Below are 9,560 nucleotides of genomic sequence, written 5' to 3'. Positions count from 1 at the left end.
GTCAGCCCTCAGTCTTGTAGACAAGCCTGGTTTGTCTGCTCATAGAGTGGATCCACCTCTCCAGGGCGGACTCCACAACTGGTTTCAAGAATCTGAAGAGCAAAATTGGAGCTGTAATGCCCTCTTCTATACGGACAGAGGGTGAGGGGCCTGGCATCTGAATCGGAGGTGCCAGGTAAAGACAGCCCGATGCAGCATCCTATCAGAGGGCTGGGATCTGAGGGTCCACTGGCCAGGCCCACACCTCGGGGGTTGCTGCCACTGATTCCGCCTGCCTCTGCCACCATGGCGGGCAGTCCTTCAGATGCAGGTTCCCCTCCCTGACTCTGGTTTCTATCAAGTGTGGCCTGGGGCTGGCCCAGAGCTATTCTTTCTCCTTAAAGCAGAGGTTGTAAATCAGTGGTCTTTGAGCAGAATTCAGTTCAAGGTCATAGCTTGTTTGGCCCACACATTTAAAAAGATAAAATTGAATTAGTTGCCCACATTCAAAAATCAGGAGATTTCAAATAAATATCCAGATTTCCAACTTCTCGTAAAAACTCACAAGTCCATCAAGAGTCTGCCCAAGATGCTGGCTGGCTGAGCACGTCTGGGATTCAGCAGCAGTGGCGGCCTCTCACCCCCTTAGCAGGAGGCTTGGGTGATAGGGGAGGGGGCCCTCGGCAGTCTGCCTGCAGCTCCACCTGGGGCTTTGCTCCCTTGCTTTCTACTTGTAGGATCAGGGGTGTCTACGGCAGAGTTTATCCACAGGCAGTCATACTTCCTTATTCCGGAGCCCCCCAAGAACCCACATCCACTTTCTAAAAGGATCATAGTGGTATTAACAAAACACACACTACACATCATGATAAAAGACTCTAATTTTTTAAAAAGATGTTTTTAATACCTCAAAAGGCGTGTTGTCCTATTCAATGAACACATAAAATATTGCGCACAGAGCACTGAGATTCTAGTTTGAAAGGCCTTACAACAGTGCCTGGCTCATAGCAAGCATTCTACGAATGCTCACCCCAAATTTTAAATATGGTAACAAGCATTTGAACATGTGTGGCTTATAAGAGGTTTGAGGGGTGTGGGGAAGTGAGCTGAATGCCTGATCCTTCAAGGACGGGGAGGACTGAAGCTCATGGGATCTCCCTCTGCCTTACAAGGGGCAGGAATCTCAGGGGGAAAGTGAAGCGGTGATAAAGAACTAGTCTGTGCGCCTGGAACACCCAAGTCTGCCTGCCGTCGTGAATCACGCTATGGACCACGTGCGCTCTGGGTCCCTCTCCAAACTCTCGCGCCCAGCCTGCTTTCCTTCACTAGGGGCCAACTGTGGCTGTCACAGCAGGGAAGTCACACGCGGCCAGGAGATGCCAGCAGTCATAGGTGGGCTTCCAGGGGCCCAAGAACCCCCGAGATTGTGGGTAAAATGTGTCTGTGTGCAATTTGGGGGGATCATAGCTTTCATTAGATTTTCAAAGGACTCTGACGCAGATAACCACTGGTCTCGAGGACAGTAGTAGCTCTGCCAGGCTTCTGCCCAAGAGATGTCCCACTGGGAGCCCTGCCCCCAAGCCCACAAAGGAATCGCTGTCTATTACGTGAAGCAAGGACTGGGCCCCATTCGTCTACTGGAGGATGGCCAGCGATGCTTCCGTGTTGCTTCTAATTTATATTATGTGCAGGTTTCTAACAAGTATGTTTTATTTAAGTATTCCACCCTCTTAAGGAATGCCTAGGCAGGCGAGCGTCCAGGACGGCGCAGGTGACCGAGGGCAGCCGGGGAAGAAGGCTGAGACCCAGGTCACACGTCCTCTGAGTCCCTCAGGCCAGGCCATGCTCACGAGGTTCCTTCCACTGCCGTGAGCAAGTCCCTGGTACCGTCTGCCTCCACCCCTGAATCCCTTTCCCACCTCTCAGTTGGGAGGGACGTTTCCAAGGGAATCTCTGTCTTGTGAGGAGAAGGGCCAGGAGGAAAGAGCTGTCTCTGGAGGCGTGGTCAGGGGAGAGGCACTGCGTGAGCTTCCCATGACTGCTGGAACACACTAGCCCCGCCTGAGTGGCTTTGAGCAAGAGAAACCCCTTGTCTTACCGTTCTGGAGGCCAGAAGTCTGAAATCACGGGGTCTTGGGGCCCTGCTTCCTCTGAAAGCTGTCCGGGAGAATCCTTGCTTTCCTCTCCCAGCTTCCAGTGGTGGCCCTCAATCCTTGGTGGTCCTTGGTTTGCAGCTGCATCACTCCTATCTCTGCCCAAATTTCCCTCTTCTTATAAGGATGTCAGTCACATTGGATTAGGGCCCACCCCAATGACCTTACCTTCCTTGATCACATCTGCAAAGACCTTATTTCCAGATAAGGTTGCATTCACAGGTTAGGACTTGAAGGGCTAAGAGGATGTTTTGGGGGGGGTCACAATTCAACCACGACGGGCACGTTACCTCAAAAGGCCCTGCCACCTCAGTCCCGTGTGTTGCCCCTTGCCCACACCCACGCCTTCCCCTGAGCTCTTGAAGTGGTGGATGCAACCCTCCCTCCTGCCATGAAAACTGAGTACCTGCCCCTTGGTACACATTCTGAAGCAGGATTTTTTTCCTTCTGCATCTCAACTGCGCTATGTGAGTAGGTAGTGTGTGTGTGTGTCCTTGTGTATCTGTGTGTGTTTCTCTGTGTGTTTCTGTGTGCATGTGTGTGCCTGTGGGTATGAGCGTGTGTTGGGGGTGTGTGTGTGTGTGTGAAGGGTGGGCATGGGGGGGAATAGGAGGCAGGAGAGGAAGGGGAGGATAGAGCCACCATGGTGAGGGTACGAGTGAAAAGGGCAGAGTAAGTCTTGTCCCGTAGCAAGTGGGGAAGTGTGCTTGCAACAAATATGGAAACATTATGCCTTTGGTCTCAGTCCCATAAAGAAGGCGTATTCGTTAGGATATTGATTCTGTTACTTTAACAAAAACGAAAATAACACTGGCCCAAGGAAGATCGGAGTTAGTTTCCCTTCCCTTGAAAGTCTGAGCTGGTGATTGACCAGACCCTGCCCCATGCCATGGCCCAGGGACCCAGACTCTTATTGCTCTGTCATCTGTGAATACACTGTCCTTTTCCAGAGTCAAAGCTGGCTCACCACCTCATCCATGTCCCAGCCACGGGGAAGGGGGAAAGGGGAGTGGAGGACACATCCTTTCCTCTTCAAGGCTCACTGGGAAATTGCACTCATCATTCCCACTTCTACTGGCCATAACTTCATACACAGGACCTTGCTAGCTGCAAGGGGGTCAGGGAAATACAGCTCTTATTCTCAGAGGCCATGATCTCAGGGATGTTGCTGAAATTAACAAGGCAGGCACACATACTGGGGAACGGCTCACAGCCTATTATAGAAGGAAAGTGATCTTAGAAATATAATGTTACTAACCCACCTTTCACCCCTTATGATAGAAAAAAAAAAAAAAAACAAACGAATTATACTCATGCAATAAAGAATATAAGGAACATATAATTGGAAAAATCAGATCATCAGGGAGGCTTTGTCCAATTCCGACCAGTCTCGGGGTCAGGATGACAGCTTCATCTCAGGAAGGTACGCATTGGGTCGTTCTACAGCCAGCTGGTTTTCAATGACATAACACGCCCTGCAGCTCTCCAGAATCCGGGCCTGGAAGTACGCCTTGTCCTGCTCCTGCCAGGTGTCAGACTCGATGTACACATTGTACGGGTCATGGGAGTGCTCCAGTTTCTTGGAGCGGATGTAACTTAGCATGATGCCCAGGGTGAAGAAACCGAAAAAGCCAAGCACCATGAGGATGTAGAGTGCCGCCAGCTTGCCGTCATCGTGGCCCAGGGACCTGCGGGCCAGGTTGGATGTGTTGTTGCCCGGTTGAACTGTCCCCTGCCACAGCTTGGTCAGCAAGGGTGTCACAGCCGTGGCGTTAGACAGGATCATCCTGAGAGTCAAGGTTTCACTGCGGGAGAGTAAACTTCCTGGGAAAACTTTCTAAAAGAAAAGTGCAACCTGAAATCAAAAAATATGTATTGGCCCAAACACCCCCACCCCGCCACACACACCCCCCACACAGTTTTTAAAAATCTCAGTAAGAGGGGTGCCCTACCAGAGTATGATGGAGGAGTACTCCGTCATGGTGTGTGCCACCTGGGATCTGCAAAATGCCCTCTCTTGACTGATCAAATGATAAATTGATTCACTTTTATTTCTATTCACCACTCCCAGTCCCTACCTCCATAGGTGATCACCAGAACGAGTTCCCTTAATACACACATTGCGTCGTACGTGTGCCTTTTAATTTATATGCTATGGGCCAAATTGTGCTCTCCACCAAGTCATATGTTCAAGCCCTAACCCCTAATGCAGTTGAACCTGGAGGTAGGGTCTTTCAGAGGCAATTAAGTTAGATGAGGTCATAAATGTAAGGTCCTAATCTGATAGGACGGTGGCCTTATAAGAAGAGGAAGACAGACCTTGGTCTGGGTTCCTGTCTGGCATTGGGACTTTTCAAAGCTTCTCAGGTGATCCTACTTTGCAGTCAAGATTGAGAACCACTGAGCTATGATGTGGGCCCTTAGGAAATTAACCAATCAGTCTTTTGTGCTGCAGAGTACCCGGAAGAATTATATAAGAAGAGAAATAATAACTTCATAGCATAATTTCCCAATCTTGTTTGTTTTTCAGATTTTCTTTTTCGGTCTTGCATGTCCCTGAGAAAATCTGAACAGGAGTTGCGGAAAGAAATTCTCAAGTCATTACCATGACCTTAGCTGTCCCTGTCCTAACTCACGTTGGCACCTCAAATTATGATAAGCCTGTCGTAACTTTATGCTGGACCAGAAAAGCCAAGTTACTTAACTGCCTTTCAAATAACAACTCTGCATTTCTAACGAAAAATCTTTTGCTGACTTTACACTTAATTTATTGTATCGCTTTTGCTAAATGCCTTGTGTGCCCCCAAGGCCTGCATGCTGGGTCACATGGTGTTTTTGCGTAATGAGTCACAAAATGAGTTTGGCAACGTCCTCTAATAATCAGCATGGTGTAAACGACACAGAACCCAATCCGCACAGCAGCTGTGGGTTTATGTCCCATTCTCCAAGTTCACATCCATTATAATGCCAAAGCGCTGCCTAGTGGCCACAGTTAAGACTGTTGGACTCAAATGGATTTGGAGACCAGCTGATCCAACAGTCTTAACTTCATAGAAAACTGGTTTCCACAGAGGTGAGCTGACTTGCCCAAGGTCACGTCTCCGATCAAAAATACATCTAAACTTTAATCTTTTAGCCATGGACTCACATTTTATTAGCATAGAAAAAGGAGTTCTCAGGACCTTGCAGAGAGAAGGCAGATCTGTATTTAAGCTCAAAGGAACCAAGGAGCCGGCTACTTGTATCAGGTAAAACTGAGTCTACCTAATTGGGAACTGGCTTCTGACCTACATATGCCATCAGGAGACCCCTCTGCCCCACCGGCGAGAACCACAGCTTTTTGTAGCTCGCACAGGGAATAGGGGGCTGGAGGAGGAAGAAGCAGCAGGAACCAGGGAGGTCCAGCTCCGATCACAACCAGTTTGACGCTCAGCCTGTGCTAAACATTCTCAAACTGGCCTTATTGGGCCCAGAAAGAAGGAAGTGGGGAGGGGGTCTAGAAGTTTCTGCTTCTGCTTGGGTTTGAGCCTCTTCAGGAGGCATAGACACTGCCCCCAACAAAGGTTAGTGCAATTTTTTTCTGTCAAAGCTTGGTCCCAGAGCTGCTGGTCTAGTGAGAATCACTCAGGATTCGGAACTGTGGGCAGCCGAGCTGAGCTGCAAAAGGACAGCAAATGGGCCTCCAGCACCCCGGGCTCCTGCAAACGCTCCAACTGCACCCAGGGGAGAGGGGGAAGTAGGTGATGTCACGCTGTTCCAGGCACACACCGCGCCTTCTGCCTTTCTCCCAGGAGTTCCAGATCCGTCTCATATCAGCACCGATAACAGGCTTTTAGAACAGATTTCCTAGGACCGCACCTCTCATTCTTTCTTACGCATTTACTGAAAGGGCAAGGCTTTCATGGCTGACTCCAAGCTCTCTACTGAGAGGGACAGATTCTGGGGGCAAGTCAGGGAAAGAGGAATGTCAGGGATCCGAGTTCCAGCCCTGGCTCCGTCCTAGCTACTCCTCGCGGCTCCCAGACGGTACCGTAGCTTGCTTACCCAGGTGGGATGGGGATGACATTCCCGCCATTCTTGGCAGCGTTTCTTCGAAAGAGCATCCAGTTTGGAAATCATCATTTTTTTGTTTCAGGAGGCAGAATTAGGGTAGAAACAATTATGGATAAGCTTAATTTGGGGGAATAGGATCTCACTGAGTCAAGAATTCTCTGAGCCAATTTTCCTTGGAAATAACTGTCAACTGTCTTCATCTTTATCGAAACGTGATGTCCAAATTCTGGAGATACATTTACCTCCTAGCAGCAAAGAAGCAAAGAGGGGCCCAGACTCTTCCAGACAGTCAGCTGGCTTTGTCTTGGGCTTCTCACCTTCCTCTCTCCCGGGAGAGGAACCACTAAGGTGGCCAAGGTCTCAAAAAGTCAGGATTAAACCTATACAGAGGCACCGCATTTGACTGTCCTCAAAGATCTGAAAAGGGCTTTCTGCCACCTCCCTGCTGGATGTGCAGTGTGGCTCTTGAGTCTGGTCCCAGGACTAAGAGCGTCCCAGACCTCTCTGTGGGTGACAGAGAGGAGCTCTGGGGTGTGAAGGGTGGAAATGTGAACCAGGGAGCTGATGAGAGGGACCTGGTCAAACTCAATATGGGAAAAAGGATGAGCATTTTGGCATGGAGAATGGATGGCAGCAGGATTCCCAGATTCTGGGAAGGGAGCTGAAGTCACATAGAAGGAAGAATCTCACCCTCAGCAAATTAAATGAATTTGGGGAGCCCCAGTTTCCTCATCTGAAAACTGGAGATGATGGGACGACTGGGGAGGCATGAAACAAGCCCACAACTTTCCTATCTCTTGCTTTTGCTGCTCTCTCTGCAAGAGAGTCATGACCACCATGTCTGCCTGCCAAAATTCTACTGGTCCTCCAAAGGCACACTCCTATGCCAACCTGTGAAGCCCCTTCCAGATGTCCCGTCCCCTGCTTTGAGCCCTCATAGTGCCCAGTCTGTACCGCTCAGATTCTAAGTTGTGTTGTAATCATTTGTAGGCTTGTGTATGCATTTCCAGGAGCTCAGGAAGATCAGAGACTGTCTCGTTCACCTTGTCCTCACTCCAGCCCCCAGAATGAGTCCATATGGGTTTGCTGAATTAAATGGTCATGCAAAGTATTAAATTTAATACAACTACAATGTGAATGTGAGAGCAAATAATCAACAAAATAGAATACACTCCGGAAAGAGCTTGGTGTAACCAAAAGAAAACCTCTTTCAATGTAGTCTGTTTTGATATAATAAAATTTAAATTATTTTTATGTATATTTATTTTATTAGCATTATTTATTTTGTATATTAAAATTTATATTTTTAATATAGTTACGTATAACTATATTAATAACTATATATATCTGCAACCCACCTTATTCCTAAAAAGGTTTAAAGCCATCAGTAATTGTCAATAATACAGCATAATTTTCACCCATCCTCCCCAATTCCCGTAACTCTTATCTTGCTCTCCTTTTTATCCATAGTACTTGATCACCTGCACCTAGTATAGTTTTTCTTATTTATTCTGTTCATTGTCTATTGTTTGTCTTCCCTATCAAAATGTAAGCTTTTGAGGGCAGGGATCTTTGCCTGTGTTGTCCCCATGTATCCCGAAGACTAGAACAGTGTCTGGCATGTGGCAGGAGCACAGTAAATATTCACAGATGCAGGCAGGCATGCATGGATGTATGAGTGAGTAAATGTCCCACTCGACCACCGGAAAGCCCGAACCACACAGAAACTGGCTCACCAGCTCTGCCTTCAGAGACTTAAGATGACAGGAGTGAATCCCTCTGATGTCTTCACAGGGTACTTTATTTTCAAAACAATCCACTTTGGAATAACCTGTCAAAAGCAAGACATACCTGAATATTCTGGAAACTGAGAATGCCTTCCTCAGACCCATCCTCAGTTCATCTCTGTTGAGCAGCATGAAACAGAGCAGAGCGTGCAGAGGGGTTTCGCCCCCTGGTTAGGAACCCATAGATCAGAGTCAACAGTGCCTTCTGGCAATTCACTCATCACATGAATTAAAGCAACGGTGTGATCACAGCAAAGTTCCCCACCATGGTGACCGTAAGTGACACCTGTGGTTATTGACAAGGCCCTTCCTCAATGGAGCTGGAAGCTCCTTCTCAACCTAAAAGTGGACTCAAACAGTTCACATATAGCAGTCTGAAAAATCGAGGGTCGGGCGGGGGCAGGGGCCGGGGATGGGGTGGGGTGGATTAACATGTGATATACTCAGCACATAACACGTGACTGCTACTGGGTCCACCTTCTTCTAAAAGTTCCACATTTTCCCCAGTTACTTCAATCAAGATCAGATACCAGTAACGTTCTGCGTGTCCCACGCCTTTTCCCTGGGGAGATGCCAAGGCCCAAGAAACTTTTCTGGTCCAAAAAAAACCCCACAAAAGATTCCGTTTGAGGCCGGGTGTGTTTGCAAATATTGCCCCATCTGGAGGTCTTTGAAACCAAGCGGGGGACTGGGATCATGGGCGGTTTTAGTTTTCTCTGGATGCTTTTAAGTATTTTTCCAATTTTCTCCAGGAACGACTGTAATTTAATAATAATGGGAAAATGTTGTCGTTGTTCGGTGGTGAGATGATTTTCTAGGCATACGTTCTAGACGTGTAGAAGGCAGAGGGAAAGGAGGCGTGAGGCCGAGCCACCTATTCTGTCTCCCACTAAGGGGGGGGGTCGCGGCGCCTCCTGCCTGGGGGCGCCCGCTGTGGCCCGGGGGCTGAGACTGGGTGCCTGGAGCCCGCTCAGGGTCGCCGGCCTGGGGCATCGCTCGCCGGGCGAGGAGCCGGGAGGCCGGAGCTCTTGACTTACCAGGTCTGGGGCGCGGAGAGAGCCGGGAGCGCAGCGGGGTCCACGGCAGCCAAGCGCAGGGCACCGACGGCCGCGCCCCAGGCGGCGCGCTCCGCGGGCAAGTGCGCGGCGGGGCGGGCGGGGCCTCCGGAGCCAGAGGGCGCCCCGCCCCGTCCCCGCGCGTCCCCGCCGAGCCCGCGGCCCCCGGCCCCCCCACCAAGGCATCCCGGGGCCCCCCGGATCCTCCGCACCCTGCGTCTCCAGCAAGCGCTCTGCACGCGGGGTAAGCGCAGAGCCGGCAGAGAGTCTGTATAAGAACTGCCAGCCAGCCAGATATACCTTCCTGAGGAAGAAGCCGCAGTGGCCAAAAGAAGTCCGTCCCGGAGACCCCCACTGTCGGCCAAGCACTCGCCAAACACTCCTTCACACATCTCCAAACAAGAACTTCAAACAAGCTCAAAGCCCCAGCAGACTCCTTTTAGCTGCGTCCTGAACCCCAGCAGTGGCCATGCATCTATTCGGCAAGCATTTATTGAGCACCTACTGACACGTGTCCCGTCCTGAGCTGGGGG

At 49.8% G+C, this 9,560-nt stretch overlaps 1 protein-coding gene across 3 annotated transcripts; it reads right to left on the bottom strand.

The window, feature by feature from the left end:
• Positions 1-3,451: 3,451 nt before the first annotated feature.
• KCNE1 (potassium voltage-gated channel subfamily E regulatory subunit 1) lies at positions 3,452-9,118 on the bottom strand. Of its 3 annotated transcripts, none has more exons than XM_082393024.1 (3): positions 9,010-9,118; positions 8,037-8,139; positions 3,452-3,969 (listed from the first exon to the last, which is right to left on the bottom strand). In XM_082393024.1, exon 3 carries the CDS (start codon positions 3,916-3,918, stop codon positions 3,529-3,531), a length of 390 nt encoding a protein of 129 aa, XP_082249150.1. In that variant the 5' UTR covers positions 3,919-3,969; positions 8,037-8,139; positions 9,010-9,118; the 3' UTR covers positions 3,452-3,528. The 3 variants fall into 3 exon arrangements, with proteins under 3 accessions (XP_082249150.1, XP_082249149.1, XP_082249148.1); XM_082393023.1 differs by lacking the exon at positions 8,037-8,139 and adding an exon at positions 7,922-8,016 and having other exon boundaries at positions 3,452-3,987; XM_082393022.1 differs by lacking the exon at positions 8,037-8,139 and adding an exon at positions 7,922-8,016 and having other exon boundaries at positions 9,010-9,117.
• Between the last annotated feature and the right edge of the window lie 442 nt (positions 9,119-9,560).

This window comes from Balaenoptera borealis, assembly GCF_965194805.1.
Source record: "Balaenoptera borealis genome assembly, chromosome: 5".
NCBI lineage: Eukaryota > Metazoa > Chordata > Mammalia > Artiodactyla > Balaenopteridae > Balaenoptera > Balaenoptera borealis.
This window is presented reverse-complemented; position numbering and strand designations above follow the sequence as displayed.

Bases quoted from the DNA above. Each gene is read 5' to 3' on its own strand.
- KCNE1 (XM_082393024.1), bottom strand. From the start codon at position 3,918: ATGATCCTGTCTAACGCCACGGCTGTGACACCCTTGCTGACCAAGCTG.